Raw genomic sequence first — 21,371 nt, 5'->3', positions numbered from 1 at the left:
CTTCCCAAAGGCTTTCCCTCTTTCCTTCCCGCTGTCACCAAATGTCGTACGATATTTTGCGGTGTCCTTGACGTCTACGAGATATATCGCGGAGTCTTCCTCCTCTACGAAGGTCACTCGCGCGCTAGGAGGCGCGAAAAAAAAAAAGCGTTAAAATTATACGGGCGGACCAGCCGATCTAACGGAGGACACGAAATTACACACGACCGGAGTACGCGGACGGCCAGCCGCGACGCTAGCGTCGACACGCGACGAGCGCGGCAATTGAGTGAGACAGCTAACGACGATGGGAGGGAGAGGGAACACGCCTTTAGTCGCACCCTCTACCGAGTTTAGACGGTAATTCGATCCGTCGTCGCTATCGATAACGTCAATTTCCTGTATCGAGAATCGATTATCTCGTCGCGTATCTTTTTTTCATCTTCTTTTTTTTCTTTTTTTTTTTTATCGCTTTCTACCATCGCGCTTCTCCCGCTCTCCATATTTCTTTTTATTGTTATCGCTATTGTTATCGTTATTGTTATCGTTACTGTTGTTGTTATTATTATTATTATTATTATCATGAAATTGAAAAGTGAACTTTTTTTTAGAATAAATACGTTCGATCGTGATTGAACGCACTTTGGAAAATTATCCTTTATTTGCCATTTCTCCGTCAAACTAGCCGAAATATCTAATGGATATCTAATGCGCCTTACTTAAGCCTATTACATTAAATCTCTGTTTTTAACGACTAACATTCCTGGGAATGTAACGAAGCGTATTTTTCGTATGCCAAAATCTGAAGGAGTTTGTCCTTATAAGTTGGATCCAAGATATCACGTAGTTGCTTTTCAATAACAGGTACGTAATCGCCGTATGACGATACCAGCTTACGAAAGCTCGTAGCCTTCGTTAGATCTAGATTTAGGTGAAAGGTCAACCAACGCATGGCATCCACTGGTAACGGACTGTCGAGAGAATAACGTTTGGTTATCACCTTTATGAATTGCACGCACGTATTCGATAATTGCACTGGCTCGAAACAGTCGTAATTCTTACACTTGTTGAATACCTAATTTTTAAAATAATTATTGTAATCGAATCTTGTTAACAGACGACGATCTTACGTAACGCGATATTTACTTACATCGGTCTCGTCCATTTCGTAATCCATGTTACCAGATAACGATATACCCCAACAAAATAACGCAACTACCGCAACGCTCGGATATTTCGTACCAACGATATTATAAAATTGTTCGAAAAATGTTTGAACCATCGCAGATACGCATTCCAGTGCACCGTTCGATTCGATTTTACAAACTAATCGAGATGCGTCCTTTCTTACTTCCAAGTTATCGTCTACCAATAATTGTAAGACAGTCGTCCACCATTCTAACAGCGGTGCTGCAAAATCGAAACAATTTCATTATTCGTTCCTAAAATTAAAATAATAGAGTATTATCGCCAAGTACTTACAATATTGCCGGCTAACGTCCGTGTTCGTGTAATAAAGTTGATACATTATTTCAAAGACGGACCTTCTGAAATCCTCTTCTAAAGTACCGATCCAAGAATTATCGCAGAAGTTACTATAAACGTCTTCTGTGCACTCTACCGAAATTGTATCGTCCTTAAATCAGATATACACATACATATATACATACGTTCATATATATATACACATACATATTATATATACATAGTCAATCGTTCATCAATTTATTTTAAAGCGTATTTTGAATAATTTCTACCTTCAACTCGCAATGCAAAGTGCTGTAAGATTTACCAAGCAATCTCAAGTAACTATTTCTTTTGCAATAACTATGTCTCTGATTATTAATTCTCATCTTGTTCAAGACTAGATTACAAATTTCTTGTTTGTCGTAGTGATCCTCCGTCGCCAAAGATTTGTCCATAAACATTAAGCTCGCGTAAAGAAAATCAAAAATCGCATCTTGCAATTCAGGATTATATTTGGGAAGATAAGATATGGAATTGCAAGCTACGTCGATCGCCCGATCGTTCAACAATCTTTTTTCGTGAGGACAAGTAGCACCTTTTATAACTTCTATGATCGTCGACCAAGCGATCGTTTGCAATTCGGGTTCGGGTACGTTTAATATGTGAAGATGTATTCTAGCCGTAATATTAAACATATAATTCTGTCCTATATAAACGATTAATTTAACAGCAGAAACTTTATAGATTTCTTGACTCGGTGCCTGTTTTAATATGTTATGCTCTAAAACGTGTCGCTTCAATGTACTGGATATATTTAACAAGATCGTATTCGTAATCCTACAAACGAAAAAGAAACGTTCAAATGTTTGTTAATAAATCAGCGATCCGATTAACTGAATATCTCACATCTTATAATCCGCTTTAAGTAATTCGTGAATCATATCTAAATAAGCGGTAGCTAATGGAAAGCAGACTGGACCGTTGCTATCTATCTCCAAGTTCCTTAAAATCCATATTGTACCTTCGAAAAACGAGCAAAGATCCGTGGACGTTAACTTTCGCTTTATAACTCTTAGCCTTTTCACTATTTCCAAGATCTAGTAGAAACGATATAGATTATAACAATAGACACAAATTTTATAACGGAACGTGGGAAACGTTTGTAGACATACCTGTAACATGTAACCGTGTATAGCGTTCAATGACAAATGATTTACTTGTCCAGAAGCTACCACTTCAAACAATTTTTTAATAATATTGGTAGCGCTCGTTTCTGTCATCAGTGGTACGAGGGCTCTGGCTGCCAATTCGCGAGTTTTGCAGACAGGTGACTTGGCACATTGAGAAACTAAATGAATGAATTCGTCAATCTAAAATCACATGTATATCCTTACGTGTTTCCGTTACGCGCAATTTAGATTATATACTTATTTATTTATCTATTTATTTATCTATTTTTTTTTCTTAACAATTTATAGAGACCTTCCAATTGATGTCGTCTCCGTCAGAATTATAATTGAGATACAATCGCGAGAGTAACAACAAAATCGATTGTATGTTTGGTTTTATTAGACTCTCGTTGATAGATACGAAAGTTTGCAATTCGTCCAGCATGAACGGCAATAGACTGGGATACTTTTCGAAAAATATTTTACCGGTCATTTTGTTGTCCGTCGTTAGATTGATATGATCTTTCGTTCTTTGCACACCGAAAATTCGAATGATCAGTGCACTGAACAACAAAGTTGCTGCGTTTCGTTCCTGTCGACAAAATTTGGGAAAACTTTAATCGTCAAGTTTTATAGGGACGAGAAAATAGCTGTCGTAAAAAATTCTTACTGCCCAAGATTTTCCATCGTAATTTTTGAATGCCGCTATTACACCATCGGCGATAAAAATTTTAACGGAATCTCCCAGCGGAGAGTGTCTGAACAAAGCTCTCAAAATGTTCAAAGCATGGATTTTTATTTCAGTAACTTGTATTTTGTTATCCTCGCATAAACTTTCATTTATATCTGTTCTCGATAGATCGATAAAATTTTCGAATTCCGAAAATATAGTTTTCTCATAAACCACACGTTTTATGTCCTTCCAAACGTTTACGTTATCTTCGAGTTCCGTAAATCCTAACAATATTTTCATAACGGAGTGCAATGCCGAGATATTGGCATTGTATTGAATACTAGGTTCGGTAGAAACGAGTGCCTGTAAAATAATCAGATGAAACGATGTACTACATATGAGTTTTTTTTTCTTTTAAAGTGAGCATACGTTTATCAAGAAACTTACTTGAACCATAAACGGTACTCCTGCGCTTCTTCTGGTTGCACAAAATTTAAAATTGCCTGGCAATAGGCCAGTTATCGCTAACAAAATTTGGTGTAACCAAAGTTTCGGTAATTGATTTAAAGTAGTATTCTCTATGCGCCATAAACGAGTGCATAATTGATTAAAACCAACGTACGCTTGTTCAAACGCACCTCTGTGTTTTGTTTCGCTAAGAAGAGTGACTAGATGTTCCCCTATTTGAATAATCTATCGGGATAAAGTAAAATATTTCAACGACTAGACAATGAATTTATCGTAGAAAGTACAATGACCTAATTTGTCTTACTTGATTTTCAGTCAACAGTTCCCCCGACGCATTGTGATTAGATATGGTTGATTTAATCGCCAATTGTCCGAACAAAAGGCTGACCTCTTTTACCGTACGCCATGAACAAAGAAGTATCATTTGTGGAGTTATTATTTCCTTCTCTGGATTAAAAAATAAACCGTTTGTAGTATGTGGACTCAAATCCATTGGTAAGTGCCCCTCGGGGGATGAATTGTTCACTATTACCGAAACTACTTTATTCAGCTCAAAGCACATCGATATGAGCTTAGAAATTGTTTCTTGCCATAATTTTTCTGTACCTACAATACTACATCAAATTTTAATGCATATGGAATAACAACGTATTTCAACGGAGTAAATGAAAAATAATTTATAAATACCTCAAGTCGCAATCTGATAACAAACTTCTCAAACAAAAGAGATAGCCGTAAAGAGAATACTTCGTAACTGCCATTACTATATTTTCTTTTGCTGCCATCAGAGATATCTATAATACAATTTTGGGATAAACGAACAAGAAATGTATGATCGATGATACGACGCGATGCATACCTCTAATCTTTTTATTAGAAATAATATTAACTGCAAAATATGGGATTCCGCAATTCCATTAGGAAACTGATTCATGTTATAATATTCGCAGAGGACGTTTTGTAACAAAGGCGAGAGCATACAAATTTTAAACATGTATGCCGCAGTTATACTGTCTATCGGTCTAATACTATTACCCAGGTCGGTTGCGACGTTAATCATTTCACAAAGACGATTTTCTGCATCCAAACCCAAAATAATTGGATTGATAGATTTCAATATTCTAAAAGCCATCTTTTTATTGGTCTCGTACTTGTCCAATAGCAAGCACATAAATATTTTTTCTGTTTGTTTAGAATTCCAAGTAATATCTCTGAATTCGTGGTCTAAAAATTCTAACATTATGCAGAGTATTTGCAAACTATTCTTTCTACGAGAATACGTAGCATCCGGATATAGATTGTTTACGCACAGGTCTCTTAAATTTAAAAAGAATGCATTATACACTTCTATCTCGTGAACAACTTTGTAAGAAGCTTTGTCATCATCTGTTTTTTCAGACGAATCAGAGAGCTTAGTTTTTGATTGTTGCACTAACTTTTTTTTCATAACATTTAAGCTATCCTTTATTCGTTTTAAAGCCTGAATGAACAAAATTATAGAAATAAATTATTTGCCATTTGTAAATAATACTTGACTCTTACCTTCATAACAAGAGATACATATTCAAACTTCTCTTCAAGATTATACATTAGAAATAAAAATATAATATCCAACTCGGCATTGGTAAATTTTAATGTACTCTTCTTGGATTCAACGAGAAGAGCGAGGGCGTCCAATCTAACCTACAATATATATATACATTTATACATACGTGTGAACGTATCCCTGTATGTCAGATTAATTAATCATCGAAAAATTGTAAACAAAAAAGAAATACATACACCTTCATTGTAATGTTTGACACATGTTTCTAACACACTATAATCTATCGTATTTCTCCATTTATCCTGTTGGTTAACAAACTTTTCATGGTTATCTAATTCACCGCTTTTCTTCGATACTCGTAAATCGGTAAGTATTTTATTTAAATCTTCTTCAGTCATTTTTTTCGTTTCATTTGATTACAAATCGAAAGAATGAACTCGTGGTTAGACCACATGTAGGAAAGATCGTGTGTTTATTTTGGAACTACATAATTATCAGGACCTTCTTAATGACTCACTAGCGTCATCTACTATAATATTTTCTTCTCGTTCATCCAATCACTAGCGACATCTTAAACGCATTAAAAAAAGAAAGAAAGAAAAAAAAATAAATAAATAAATTATCTCTTACAAATATCCGCAATAAAGAACAAATGAAAAATTAAATTCTGACTTTATAAATAATCGTCAATGACAACGTAAGAAAATTTCTAAGTATTAATTAAAACGGAAAAAAATAAAAAAATGAAATTTATTTTGATAATCTCTCCTATTGTTCGAGAATCTCTCTAGAGAAATTTTGCAGGTGGAAGTAAAAAGAAAAAGAAAAAAAAAAAGAAGAAAGAAAAAATAAAAACCAAAGGTAAACAAAAAATTGAAAAGGAAAGGAAAGAGAGAAAAAATAAATATACATATATACAAGTAAAATATTTCGGGCAACGACCTCGCGAATACGTTCTATAGCCTTCAAATTCTTTGAGACTAATTTTAACTGCACCAGTGCCTTATTGTGTAACCGAGCGTATTTCTTTCTCTCTTTCTTTCCGTTTTTTCCTCTTTCTTTCTCCCTTTCTTTAAACCTCACTCATCTCAACCGTCTTTCTTTATTCATCCCTTTAATTAGGAGCCTTTTTTACCGTCTTCGACGTTCCTCGGTAAACTCATATATTTCGATATTTATTAATAACTGTCGAAAATTTGTTTGAAACATTGAGTTTAAAAAAGGAAGAAAGAGAAAGAGAGACAGAATGAAAGAGAGAGAGAGAGAGAAAGAGACGGAATAAAAGAAGGAAAAAAAAACTTATTAAATGCGATTAATCAACACATTTATCAGTACATAGAGTATATATTTGGTCAGAAGGCAAGGGTAATCATGTAATATTTACGATGCATCAAATGATGCAACCCAGCTAATTAACAGAATAATATGATATATATAGATATATATGTATATATATACACACCGAATCTCTATGTAAGCAAACATGGGACATTGAATATTATTCGTAAATGCATTTCGACGAGAAATTCTCGATGGTTATACGTCATACAATCTAATTACAAACAGACTAACTATCGCTTTAATCTTCTATCCGCGTAATTATGTTTATTTGTGGCTTTTCCTTTTTCTCTTTCTGTCTCCTTCTTTTTCTCTTTTTCTTTCTCTTTTCTTTTTTTTTTCCCCCAAGTCTTAATTATCTTATATCCGTATAATCATTAGTTAAGCTAAAAAGAGTACGAAACATCATTTCATTCGCGTGACATTACGCGAGCGAAATTATTACGTTCACGAATCGCTTTCATCTTTACGCTCTTCTCTTTTCCTTTCCTCAGAGAAGAAGTCTTTAAAATGTAATAGAGAAATACGTGTAAAGAGTTTGCGTGCACATTTTGCACGAGCTCGTTCTCCTTACTCAAGAGATTCGCTTTCATCTCGTTCTATTTTCTAAGGACCCTTTTCCAAGGATGTATACTTTTCTCTCTCTCTCTCTCTCTCTCTCCTTTTTTTTCATTTGCTCGAGTTTATATCGTATCGAGCTCCTTACTGGAAAAGATTAGTAAATTAAAAAATAGTAAATGAAATGCTATGCAAAGAGAAGGAAGAAAGAAAAAGAAGAAGAAGAAAAAGAAAAAAAAGAAAGAGAGAGAGAGAGAAGAGAAAGGACGACGTTTTACGATCGGAATTCTGTCGTTTTATTTATCACGGAAAACTGACAAAATTTATTACAGTGCTTATGGAATAACGAGAGTAAAACAATGAGTTATTATTTGAACGTTCAATGTATGTATATAAGCGAGTACGTAGATGAATTTTCTTCCGTTCTATTCTATTACGTTTATACTTCGAGGGCAAAGATCGATCTTTGCTTGTTGCGCAAGAATCCGTCGGTCTTTCGTTGCTTTAATTACATATCTTCATGGGAAGTATCCCAGGGAATTTCCGAGCATTCTCTTCCTTCCTTTCGACAAATTCTCTCCTTCCTTCACCTTCTTTCTTCTCTTATCCTCTAACCGAAAGAACAAGCACACGCTCTCTTGAGAAACTTTGTTCTACTGTTATACGTATTCTTTGTAATCGAGGTGATCGCTCGCGCGACGATAAGTACTTACTTGCTTTACTCTTTTTCTTTTTTTTTTCTTTCTTTCTTTTGTTCTTTTTTGTTTAACTTCACCTTTTCTTTTTTTTTTCATCGTCCTCCTCCTGACAGACGATGGAGGTCACTCGAGTGCGGGTCTTAATTAAAACTTTTAAGTTTCACGAGAAGTATCAAATAATTTTCTTAAGATTTGTCGGATTATATTTATGGATTTTGTTATTAGAATAAATCGTACAGGATTTATGGGGAACACTACTATGTTTGATATATTGGGAAGAAGCAAGTTTATTGATACGAATCACTGAAATCCAACATGTTACTAGAAAGACACCTTGTATATTAGATTAACGAGACTGGTCCATGGTAGCGGTACACTTCATCCATGGTACAGCATCGAACGAGCACTATTCTCTCTCTTTCTCTCTCTCTCTCTCTCTCTATCCGTCTCTCTCAAAGCACAGCATATCGGACGTAAAGTCCGAACCCCTCTTGACGCGTTCAACGGAGAATTGCCTGACACACGTAAATAACCGGGAATCGTCTGCTAATTCAATTTGCTGCCCCTCCTGTCAAATCCAATTAACGGGCCGAGTCACAAGGCTTCCACGGCAATCGGGGACTCCCGACGATTAAATCCAAAGGGCTGCGTTGTCAAAAATATCCTACAAGAGTCTTACAACTTCGATCTTTCTTTATGGTTGCTTCTATGGTATATGTGTGTTCATGTGCGCGTGTCTGTGTATACGTGTGATTTTTTTTCTTTCGTTACTTTACTTAAAAGTAAAGAAAACGCATCGTACCAACGACTATATTTAAATATACATAGAAATGACTAATATCCTTAGGTTAGGAAGGAAACGATTAGTATAATGCGTAAGTCGTAAACGTATGATCGATAGCGAACACGATCCATGATCCATGAGAAAGGATGGATCACAGGCGGAAGCGAATGTCTACGAGATTATCGTATAAGCCCCGCTTATACTATTCTACGATATAAGGAAGCGCGTCACTTTGTATTATGAGGGTATAGTAGAAATGAGAGATAATGCATTATGATGGACCGTGATTCGCAGCTCTAACTATGCATATATATATATATATACGGACACATATACACACACACATATACATATATATATATAAATCCTATGGAGAAACTATGTCACGCTAGAGAGCGATAAGCGACGCTTTCGTGCGATTAATACGATCAATCGATCGGTCGATTCGTAATCGCTAGGATTCCGGATAACAAAAGCGGGAAATATGGAAGAAAAATAGAAGGGGAGGGAGGGAAAAAATGGATAAAAAGAAAGGAAAAAAATAAAAAAAAAAAAATAAAAAATATCGCGGGACTGTCCTATCGTTGACTATCTCTCTCTCTCTCTCTCTCTCTCTCTGTTTCTCTTTCTCTATCTATCTCTCTGTCTTTCTCTCATGTCTGTCACATAATTTCGATATTGATTTTTACGATGCCTCGTCGAAACTCGGTCGATTCGAATGGTTTATGTTATATGCATCGCAATCACCGGCAATTCAATTCAACGATTTGATTCACAGTCAATATGTCAATCTCCGTGAGAAAAAATGCGTTCGCGCTAGAAGCAAAACGATTCATCGACGTCATGAACGTTTTGTAGACGATGATGTACGGGTAAACGAGTACATGAGAGAGAGAGAGAGAAAGGAGAGGAAGAGATAGATTGACGCTTTGGAGAATACCGTGTCGACGAGTGTCCTACCTTGTACAATAATTTTATTATCAATTATCGATGATAAGCCCCTTTTGCGTCACAATTAGCAACTTGTAACAGTGGTATCATCTGTTCTCCTACGCACTCTCTCTCTTTGTCTGCTACTCTTATGCTTCTGATTCTATTGATACTTTAATGTATAAATTATATCTTATTAAAATTAATTTATTCGTCGTTGTTCCTTGATCTACGACATTGGATTCGTGCATCCCAATTCGTATCGATAATGCCATCCTCTACAATGAATTTTTCAACGCGAATGAAAAAGAATGGAGGAAATTGAAATTGGAACGTTGGAGTGACATTTTGCTCGCGTTGCTATGTGTTCGCCTTCCATTGTCATCATCGTCATCATCATGGTTGTTGTTGTTGTTGTTGTTGTTGTTGTTGTTGTTGTTGCTGTTGTTGTTGCACGTTGAAATAATAAAGCCTGGCAGTTACGAAAAAGCTACATCTCTTGTTCTCCCGTTTCCTTTTTTCTCCTTTTTTTTTTTTCAACCGCTACGCGAAATATTAAAATTCATTCAGTATTCCAACCGACTCGCTACGCTCTTATTTATTATTAATCCGCCAGGACTTGTGTTTCTTTCCTTGATATTTATAAAAAAAAATATGTACGCCGAATCAACCGAGGGTTCGTGTGATTTTCTTTTTTTATTTCCTTTCTTCTTTTTTCTTCTTTTCGTCGAACACGCATACTCGGGTGGCTCGTTCGAAAACGCAAAAAAAAGGTGACCTCTCTTGTATGAAAATCGTGCCACGATTTCGTTTTCTTTACCATTTTCGTGGTGTTTTTCTTTCTTTTTTTTTTTTTATTTTTGTCTTTTTTCAAGCTTTCGAGTGAAAAAACTTTTCCTCTTCTATATGGATATAAAGGACGGTGCCTTCTTTTTTATGTTCCATCGCGACGAATTTATGACGCGTTAGACATGACGTATCGTCATCTTCTTTCCTCTTTCTGTCTTTCTCTCTCTCTCTCTCTCTTTCCTCTCCGTCCATGTATTTATCTCTTTCGAACACGTATTCCATGCTCCTTTAACCTCTTCACGCTGCTGACTCTTTACGAGTTCGAAAAGGGGACATAAACGACGAGAACTTTCGGTGCTATCCTTCCATCTTTTAACATCTCTTTCTATTTCCTCTTCTTCTTCGTTTTCTTCTGCTTCTTCTTTTTCTCTTTCATTTTCTTTTTCGTGGCTTCTACAAAGGAAACACGTACTTACTTACTTACTTACTTAGTTACTTACTTAGTTACTTACTTTCTCCCAATTTTCATTTAACGCACGTTTCCTCGCTACTTCAACTTTTGCGAAAAAGAAAAACGCACGAAAAGAAGGAAAGAAAAAAAAAAATGAAAAAGAAAAGAAAACATGAAAAACAAAAAGAAGAAACGAAACAAAAAAAAGGAAGAAAGTTCGAACGACCTGGGGCATTTTACATCGGAGTAGCGAGCTTTCCATCATCATCCTACTCTTTTCCCTTCCAAGAGATCGTTAATGTGCTTAGAAGAAAAAAAAAAACAAAAAAAAAGGAATTAAGGAAGGAGTAAAAAAAGAAAGAGAATAAAAAAAAAGAAAACAAAAAGAAAACATACGATTCCTTTTCTTTCAACCGATGCAAACTCGACGCTCTCCAAAATCCTATTTGCCTTTCCATTAGGGTAAGTGCTTTTATAACGACTTTTAAATTACTTTACCGCATCTTCCTTACTACTTAAAATGTTTCCAAAGGAGTCCGAGGATTAAGATCAGGAGAGCCTTCGAAAGCCGTTTCAACGATTATCCCGATTCTTAAGGAAGCTATTTATCGGCTGGCCATCGAATCTGTACAAATCTAAAAGTCCATCTGGAGTGTATCCTGTAGTTAAGCAATATTCTCTCTTATTTATAATGGATTATAGGGACGAACGATGAGAAACTTTGAACGTCGAAGTTTAATAGTTCGTCCAGCGTGTAGACGAAGGGTATACCGGTAGGTCGGTAGCTAGATAGGTAGTTGGTACTTGTGATAAGAGTGATAGAGAAAGGACAAAGAGAGAGAGAGAGAGAGAGAGAGAGAGAGAGAGAGAGAGAGAGAGAGAGAAAGGAGATGCTTTGTTGTTTCTCAGCAAGTCAACAATTCGCCACGAGACGACGGTCGAAATTTACATTGGAGTAAAGGCCGATCGATGAGCGATCGAATGCACAAACACAATTTCGGTATATGTCCTCTCATTGATTAGTCATTCTTATTGGAACCACTCGAAGAGGACACGTAATTTTGAAATACATAGTCGTCGAGGAACTTGAACGAACGTAGGAACGTGCGAAAGAAAGAAAGAAAAAGAAAAGAAAAAAAATTCCTATCTCCTCAGCGTGAAAGAAACTTTTCTCTTTTCCACGAGATAGAAGCGTTTTTCTAAATCGCTCGAATTACAAACTTATCGGGAGTAAACTTTAGCACGGAAACGTTCCACATTTTTCCAGTTTTCCGTGAGATTCTTCGGAGAACTTTCGACAGGGAAAGATAAAAAGTTTGTGTAAATGAGAAGTGGACGGATACCACGAGTGAAAATAATACCTTTTAAATGTATTCCTTGGTTTTTCAGAGCCATTCTTAGATACGCGGGTGTGCGTGTGTTTGTGTTTGAGGGCGGATGCAAATCCTATGTACTTGCGAAACGAGAAGATGCATTTATCATATTTATTTGTTCGCGGAAGAACGCATTCAGTTATAGTGCGTTATAAACGATTTTACGACGGATACGCTCTTGGTGGCCATTATGCAAAGATTTTCCCTCGTTACTCGTTGTTGCGAGTACCTAATTATACTCGAAAAATTCGTAATATCTAACTCGGTTTAATCTCTCTCGGATAGAAGATCTCGTTTCTAAGATTTACGAGTATAACGGTGTCGCGTCGGTCGTTTACGCGCGGATTAAATTAAAACGTTCAAGTCTCTAATCGACTAATCAGTTTTAATGTTTCCCCCTTTATTTTTTCTTACGTTAACAACAGGAATCGTTTGGAAAATGTTCTCGAGAGGATATATATATATATATATATATATATATATATATATATATACATACATATATATATATCTTCTTTTATTTTTTTGTCCCTTTTTTCTCTCTTACCAAGATCATAAGTCGTCTCGAAGAGAAACAGAGACAAATTTGCGAGCGCAAGAAGGACAGATCGAAAGAGGGTAAGCATAATCGTTGAGATATCCCGAGGGTCGGTGACGTATACACACACACACACACGATGACACACGTATACATAAACACTATTATTCGTTCTCGAGCGTAAGTGTAAATTGTCGGACCTTTGCAGGCACGAGGATTACCCGCGTGGAAGGCTACTCGTTGCGAGTCGCGTTAATGCCGGCTTATTCGAGTTGGAGACACGGAAAAAGGAGACGCTAGAGCCAGCCTCGACGATATAAATCCGTGTCTCCCTCCGAGGAGCACTATGTTACGTGAAAAGCAACGGAGGGTTGAGCGTCCAGAAAGAATGTCGCGTTTGAAATTTCCCGAGAATCAGACGTAAAAAGATCATTTTTATTTTTCTCCTTTTTCTCCTTTCTTCTTCTTCTTCTTCTTCTTTCTTTTTCTTTCTTTTCTTTTTCGCTTTTTTCCTAATTTTATTTTATTTTTTTTAATTTAATCCAATACCTCTTCGATAATAAAGAAGATAAAAAAGTTATATCGAGATATAGAACGCTCGATCGATCCCAACGATGAGGATCTTCTTTCATACTTTTTTTGTTCGCGTCTCTTCCTATCTTTCTTTCTCTTTTTTTTTTCATATCTGTCCCAGAGATGTTTTACTTTCATCAAGATTTTTCAACTCGATAGATATCTATTCTTGATTACTACCTTCGAAGGGAAGTTTACCAATGGCCGAGAAAACTTCAGCTTCGTATTAAAGCGTCCGTTCCCTTCTTTTCCTTTTTCTTCTTTTTTCTCTTCTACATTTTATCAAACTCTAGTTCGACGTGTTTGATTTTTCTGAAGTAACGTCAGTGATATTGCGGAAAAGCTTTCTCTATCGTAAAGAAACGCAAGCAAATTTGGATTCCCCTGGAGCGAATTTTATCGATCGTTTGTAGAAATTCGTATGGGTATTCGTATTCGTTGGTAATCCTGCAGCTTCGATAGGAAAAAAGGTAGAGTAAAAACAAAAGGATAAGGACGAGGATGAGGATGAAGAGAGAAGAAGGAATGAGAATGGAGAGGGGAAGAGAGGGGAGGAGAATAGATGGATGGATGGTCGAGCGACACTGGTACACGTGCTTTCAAATCCGGCAACACGATATTACGATATTACCTCTCGATGTATCTATTATCGTATATACATACATACATGTACAAAAGGATCTATAGATCAAGCCTTTTTCTCTCTATTTGTCTAGTACGACGAGAAAAGGAAAGGAAAAAGCACGAATTCGAAGGACGATTTCGATTCTACCTCTAAATCGGACTCGTCGATCCGTAAAACTAGTTACGTACTTATCCATCCTTTCATTCTTCGCTATGTTCCTTATTTTCTTTTTTTATTATTTCTCTTTTTCTTTTCTTTTTTTTCCTTCTTTTTATTCCCCAATCTCAACAGGATCGATTAAAAAATATGAGCGTATTGGAAAGAATAGAAAAAGAAAGGAAAAAAAAGAAAGAAATTGATTTTCTTTCTTGTCTGCAAAAAAAAAAAGAAAAATAAAAAGTATAATAATTCTGACATATCGCTGATATTCTGATGATCAAAAATATTCTGAAACTAGAGGCGCGTATCACGAACCGCATTTTTTCCGCTCCAGTTTTCTATTCTTCTCGAATCTATCTCCGCGTTATTCTTTCACCTTTTTATTTCTTCCTTTCTTTTTTCCTTCTCTCTCTCTCTCTCTCTTTTTTCTTCCTTTCCTTTCCATATCGATTCACAATGGGAATTAATGATTTCATCCGATCGTCACTAAGTGACGCGTGGACGCAAAGCCTGAATTTCTAAAACGAATCAGATCCCTTTTCTTCCTTTTTTATTTTGTTTTCAATCTGTATTTTTTTTTTAACGTAAAAGGAATTAAAAAGAATTTACCGCGGACGAAGAATTAATTTCATAAAACTATTCGATACGAAGAGGAATAAGATTTTTGTTTTAATACGAAAAAAAAAGAAAGAAAAATGGAGGAATAAAAAACAATAACAGAAAATGAATTCGGAAGATGCAACTTATTTACTCTTTTGACAAAACTTTAGTCGAGTTTAGCATTTCGGAGACATGTCCCAGGTGAGCACGCGCACGAATACAATAACAGCATCCTAAGTTCCTATCGGTATCTTCGCTCTCATATATATACATACATATATACATAGATATATACACACACGTATACCGGGTGTCTTAGGAAGAAACTTCTCTATCCGTCATTGTCGTAACTTGAGTGAGATTAACGATCGTCGAACGAGAACTGTCTCTGACAGCACTCTCGTCTCTCTTTCTCTCTCTTTCCTCTATATTTCATATATATATATATATATATATATATATATATATATGTATATATATATATACATATATATATAACGCGTATAGTGTTACATAAGTACATAGATATACTCTCTCACTTTATAGTTATTATACAAGACATTTTCAAAGTCGAACGACTTTGGATACTAATTTCCGTAGCTTTTCCGTTAATAAAATGTAAAAGACAGAATGGAGACAACGATGGCGAGCAAATATTATCGTGTTTCTTCGTTAACGAGAATACTTTTCTCGAAACTTCTTGGTTACGATCAAATTTCCTCCTTTCCTCCTTCTCCACCCTTATCCCTCCAACCCGATAAATATAGTTGATGATGAACTCGTTATTTCTTTTAAGCTTTTCCCTTTTTTTTTCCTCGTTTCTTTTTTTTTCGTACACATTTCCACGTTCAGGATTATTCTATCTTTTTCTTTTTTCTTTTCTTTTTTTTTTTTTCATTGGAATAATTGAATAAAAACGAGGCAGGCGGATTTTATATATATATAAAAGAGAGAGAGAGAGAGAGAGAGAGAGAGAGAGGGAGATTGTTCGATCTACATTTTACATTAATATTCTAAAAGTAAGACGATCTCTGAATTAAGTATTAAATTAAAATGAAATACACGTTCAAACGTAAATAGAAATGGAGCGTATCCATTTAATATCGATTAAATCGATTACTGATCGTAGCCTTTGGTCATGTAATATTATCGAAAATTGACGCAATTAATACCGAACGATAATCGAGCATTGTTGCTAAAACAATTCTCTATGGGAAAGTAATGATCAAAGTTTAAAGCCGTGATGGTAGTCTGTGATGGTAACGCGCTCGACCGTGTACCACTCGGCGTGTCAGGAAATTTTCAACTTTTGCGGTAGGCTGAACTTCATTCGAAAAGCTCTCTCTCTCTATTTATCAAGCACGTAATTCTGCTGACAGGTTGCAAGCATTAACGGTACGATGACTTTAATTGCATTCTCGTCGTTAAAATTACATTCGTTATCTTGATAATCCTTTGATAGGTTTTCCTTTTATTTCTTTCCTCTTTTTTCTTTTTTATTTTTACTTTTCCTAATCTCGTTTCAGGATCCATCAGGAACACGTGGCAGGGCCACGTTGATTCAAACAAAAAAATCATTCGTAAAAATTTCAACGATCAGTCGTTGACCTTTGTATGATATCACATGAATAATAATGGGCGTGCGTGAAACCGTTTCATATTTATGTGAATATCTATGTGGGGATTTAACTTATGTAGCTATGTTTACACTGACACATCACGTCAAACATAGAATAAAGAAAGGTAGAGAAAGAGAAGGTAACAGTAGGCGTAAAGCTCGGCGCCGATAGTTCAGTATGTAGAACGTAGTGCTATCGAGTTACACGTCGTAATAATTACGTGTCGCTCCTACGATCTACGTATGTGTGGTATAAGAGAGGGTACAAGAAAGACGAAAGGAGGGAGAGAGAGAGAGAGAGAGAGAGAGAGAGAGAGAGAGAATGCGCATGCACACATATACGTATATAGACGTAAGTACCTATATCTGACGCTATTATTTAGGCCGCGCCCAACGCGGCCGCAGACGCATTGTTTGTCTCCGTCGCAGAGACGGGAGATTCGGTCACGTGGGTAGCCAATGTCTTTTGTGTGTAACTACGCCTGAAAGATTAAAAAAAAAAAAAAAAAAGAAAAGAAAAGAAAAAAAAATAATATACGCAGTAATATCTCTCTACTCTTCCCTAATTCCAACCCCGTATCTCTCATTCCCATTTAATCGATTTTTTGATTGCGTGGGAAAAAGAAAGAGACAGATTATTTTTTAAAAGTTAAAAAGAAGAAAGAAGAAAAAAAAATGCAGCAAATAAATAAACGAATTGGAATAAAAGTGATTTTTCTCGGAGTATCAGCTAGATATTTAGTTAGGAGCGCACGTTTTTCCCTTCCTGTCGCAATTGGAAACGCAATTGCAATTGCAATCGCGAAAAGAAAGGACAAAACCTAGCGGAAAATCGACGTGGGTTGTCGCGTTCCAACGCGTTTTCCTCGGGAGTCGATATTAAACGAACAAAACGTTCCTCGTTCTCGTTCGACCGTATAGAATATTGGCTCTTGCATGCACCGCTTTAGTTCAGTATATTTAATTACGAGTCTCTCTCTCTCTCTCTCTCTCTCTCTCTCTCTCTCTCTCACGAGGCCGCACAGTACTCGAGTTTCGTTCGTTCCAGAACGTAGTTTCAACAGTTATACCTCCTATCCCGATCTACATACGTCTTTGCCAGGAATACTCAGGATCCATGAATATTTGTCTGGACTAGTTCGGAAGTCTCTCTTGTTTTCTACCGTCTGACCACCAAACGAGGGTGATAAATAATAAAATGGGACAGATAGAGACAGATAGAGAAGGAGAGAGAGAGAGAGAGAGAGAGAGAGAGAGAGAGAGAGAGAGAGTTATCACGCCTCGTAAGCACGATTTTTGTAGCATCCGCGAGTACACGGAGAGAGGAGATCAGCGTTTTATATCCGTCGTTTCGAATAAAACCATATAGCTAGCTTTACCAGTGGATGTAGCCACTGTAAAATCCACGCGATCCTCTTTTGCATTATTCAACACGATGGATCTATCTATATCTCTTTCCGTTTCTCTCTCTCTCTCTTTTTCTTTCTCTCTTTTTTTCCTTCTCTTAGAGAACCTTCTCTAGAGAACGTTACAAAGATCGTCCTGAGACAATGTCTCTTATAGCTCACCTCTCTCTCTTTCTCTCTCTCTCTTTCGCGTATCACAATTTCTCTTTTCCTCTCCTCTCTTATCATCCATTTTTCTCTTCTCTTTCATTTTCTTATTATTCGCCGTTCCTCAACCGTCGAGATGAGAGATCGTCATCGGTATCGCTACCACTGACCTCGATTCTAGCTATACGAGCTTTATCCTGAAATACGTAGGAAGCCCCATAAGTGGTTACTATCGATCACTCTAAATAGAAAAATCTCTTTCTTCGATATTTCCGATACCACTGCGTCTATTGATCGTCGCTCTTGATCTTCGATCTTCCTTCTCGCGCTACATAAAATCTTATATCTTATTTTACAAAGAAGAAACGAATGTAATAAAGGAAGAACGAAAAAAATTATCACGCAATTCTCCGACACACACACACACACACACTACTGTAGATGGATATACGCCTTCGTTCGATTGGATGTCTCCCATCCAATCATCGAAATTTCAAACGATATTTTTACGTGTCGCTAATCGAGATGCATATCGTATCGACGAACGACCGAAGAAATTTAGTGCGATCGTTAAGGGAACGAGGTATCCTTGTACCAACCACCCCCCCTCTTCCTCCGAACACCTCTCCTCCTTCATCCTCTTCCCCGAAGAATATCGATTTAATCGACGGAATATGAACGTTCTACTCTTCTTCGGGATTTAACTTATGAGCGGCCATTAAGCCTCGTAACTTTTGGGAAAATCTTTCTTTTCGTATTAGGCGCGACACGATTTATATTGACACGAGAACGGCGAATAGCGATAATGATTTTTATTCTGTATTATTAAACCGATCGGTGTATATCCGCGTTCTTGTGTAATTACATCTAGATGAACGATTAGAGGGATAGTTGTGTAAAAAGGATGTCGGTGTAACAAAGTAACAAAGAGGAAAAGAAAGAAAGAACGGATGAATGGGTTTTAACGATTCCTGTAATGCATGTAATTATGTATTGTTTGAGAAAGAAGGTAACTGAAAGATAGGGAAATGGAAGGTGAGAGAATGGAGAAAATGTGCACAATTTTTTCTGGGAGGGATTACCGATAAAAAAAATCATACGGAGTGAGAGAAAGAGGGAGGGAGAGAGAGAGAGAGAAATATAGGTGGAGACTTATACTTCACATTACATTTCACTTATCGATACTCCTTCGAAGCGTGCGTACACTGGCCCGTGAATCATTCATGTTTCCAATACATCGCCTTTCATATTTCTCTACTTTCCATCGCTATCTACGGGGTGTACCAAGCGTTTCTTGGTAAACCAAAAGTTTGGATCCATCTAACTACCTTGTAGTTTTAGAATCAGAAAAATGAAGAAAGAAAAATAATAGAATCAATCAGCTCGTTAATATCATCTAGGAACCTTCGTTATATATTTCTCTTTCTTTCTTCATCTTTTTCTTTTTTTGTCATTTATAATATAGACATTACTCTCTTTTAACCAAACCTCTTTTTCTCTTTCTTTTCCCTCTTTTCATTTCCTCTATTTCCAAGTTCAAACAAAAGTCGAGCGTTACGGTGTCATTTAAGGGGTGTTAAGAAATAAGAAACCTTGTTACCCTCGAGAATCTTTTTCAAGGAAATTTATTTTCATTCGGTGCTCCCTTGCTCTCTCTCTCTCTCTCTCTCTCTCTCTATCTCTCTTTTTATCTCTCAGTTTTTATTTCTCTGACCTTCCAGAAAAGTAATTTCCCGTTTGAGTTGACTTCGTTTTAGATACCGTTCGTATTTCCGCAGAACAATATAATAATAATGGGTTTAACCGGTAAACATTTATCAAGAAAATAATTACTATTATAGATAGACAAAATTTCTACCTTTCTCGTTATTTTTCAGCGTCGCGTTCTAAGCTTCGTGTTACTAGATTTTGAACGGATAGACGATACCAAGAGGGAAAGCGTGCTATCTCGGTCATAGACATCGATATCGGTGCATTTGCTATTGGTCAACATCATTGGTATCAATCGATATTCGATACTAACGGTAAGTACCGGATATGGACTTCACCGTAATAACGATAAGTATCGATGCCGGGTCAACAAGAAAAAATTCAGTACGTAAGTACTTACTTGTTTGCTTGCTTTCGTTAACAGACATTAAAACTAGCGAACGATTATTCTTAATCGGCAAATATTTTCGATCGGTCTAAGTAAATTAATGCGAAATTTATTTCGATTAAAAATATAACGATTACCAAGGGATGAGGGACGTGCAATATCGGATAAATTAATTAATCATAAAACGAAGAATTTTAATTATTTATTAATTTTGTCTGTTTGTAGTAAGAAAGGAAAACAAAAATTCGAGAGAGATTTTCCTCGTCAAAAAAAAAATACAAAAAAAAAAAAATACAAAACCAAAGATAAAACTGTTGAGAGAACAGAGTAGAAAGAAATACGATAACTATTGGCGGTAGTATCCTGTCGAAATCCTGTGCCACGTGGATTAGCTTTCACAGTTTGGCAAAACGAAAAGGAAAGGTAACGGTGAATATATCGAGTGTCTCGTTCTCACAAATATTCGGTGTCTAATTCAGAATGAAAGGAGGAGAGACAAACCACCATCGTCGCCGCCATCGCCGCCGCCTATCGTTGAGACTTTGAGAGCCGCAAATACCAAAGTAGAGACGAATGAACGGGCAAATAGTACGGCGAACACGAGGCGAGTGTAGTACGTTTTCATTCATTGATATCGTCGTCTCTGTCTCTCTTTGTCTCTCTTTCGTTCTCTCATTCCCTTTCTATCACCTGTTATATCCGGCAGCAGTTTATCTCCCCTTTCGAAATTAACATTCCACCTATATCGTCCCTGTCTGGCCGATCTGAAGGATCGTAGCCTACCGTGCATTAGGTTGTCGAAGAAGGAAAGAACTAACATATACGTGCCTGTATACGTATTGTACGAATGAGAGAGAGAGAGAGATAGAGAGAGAAAGAACACATCCTCTCTTTCATGGGACACGTACCATGTATGTGTGTGTGCGCGTAAATATATATGTTTGTATGTATGTATATATACTCGTACAAAACCTTTCTCTAACTTTCCTTTTTTATCTCCCATTGCTCTCCTTCTCTTTTTATTTTTTTTATTATCCGATCATTAACGATCGACCATAATCATTAAAGTCATTCGCATTTTCAATGAACGAGCATCGATAAATATACGTTAAACGTACACACTCACATACATACATACATACAAGGAAATGCTTATCGCAAGTGCAATTTAAAGAGAAGTAACGTATAATAGACGAACGTTTTTCATTCGATGGAGAGAGAAGCTAAAAATGGGAGGGAGGGCTAAGGGAAATAGTATAGTTCACGTTGTTGTGTTTTAAGCTCGGAATTCACTTTAACATTGAAAAATCCTACAAGACTACGAGGGATGCGTTTCGTAATAGATAAGGATTAGACTCGATAAACTATGTTATACATGCTGTTT

At 36.4% G+C, this 21,371-nt stretch overlaps 1 protein-coding gene and 1 long non-coding RNA gene across 2 annotated transcripts in view; both read right to left on the bottom strand.

Moving 5' to 3' along the window:
- Window positions 1-605: 605 nt before the first annotated feature.
- Window positions 606-5,826, bottom strand: LOC127062299 (thyroid adenoma-associated protein). Its single transcript, XM_050990254.1, has 14 exons — window positions 5,539-5,826; window positions 5,299-5,439; window positions 4,616-5,236; window positions 4,444-4,550; window positions 4,061-4,370; window positions 3,736-3,981; window positions 3,286-3,651; window positions 2,929-3,207; window positions 2,619-2,816; window positions 2,353-2,543; window positions 1,737-2,283; window positions 1,462-1,615; window positions 1,130-1,389; window positions 606-1,054 (listed from the first exon to the last, which is right to left on the bottom strand). Exons 1-14 carry the CDS (start codon window positions 5,698-5,700, stop codon window positions 734-736), a joined length of 3,903 nt encoding a protein of 1,300 aa, XP_050846211.1. The 5' UTR covers window positions 5,701-5,826; the 3' UTR covers window positions 606-733.
- Window positions 5,827-7,869: 2,043 nt separating this feature from the next.
- The window catches only part of LOC127062310 (uncharacterized), a 16,807-nt gene continuing 3,305 nt past the window's right edge, over window positions 7,870-21,371 (bottom strand). Inside the window, exon 3 of the long non-coding RNA XR_007781116.1 lies at window positions 7,870-10,852. This is a non-coding gene — a long non-coding RNA (uncharacterized LOC127062310). The remainder of the gene's footprint in view (window positions 10,853-21,371) is intronic.

Source organism: Vespula vulgaris, chromosome 3 (assembly GCF_905475345.1).
Source record: "Vespula vulgaris chromosome 3, iyVesVulg1.1, whole genome shotgun sequence".
Classification (NCBI taxonomy): Eukaryota; Metazoa; Arthropoda; class Insecta; order Hymenoptera; family Vespidae; genus Vespula; species Vespula vulgaris.
Note: the sequence above shows the minus strand (reverse complement) of the source record. Positions and strands in the feature narration are given on the sequence as shown.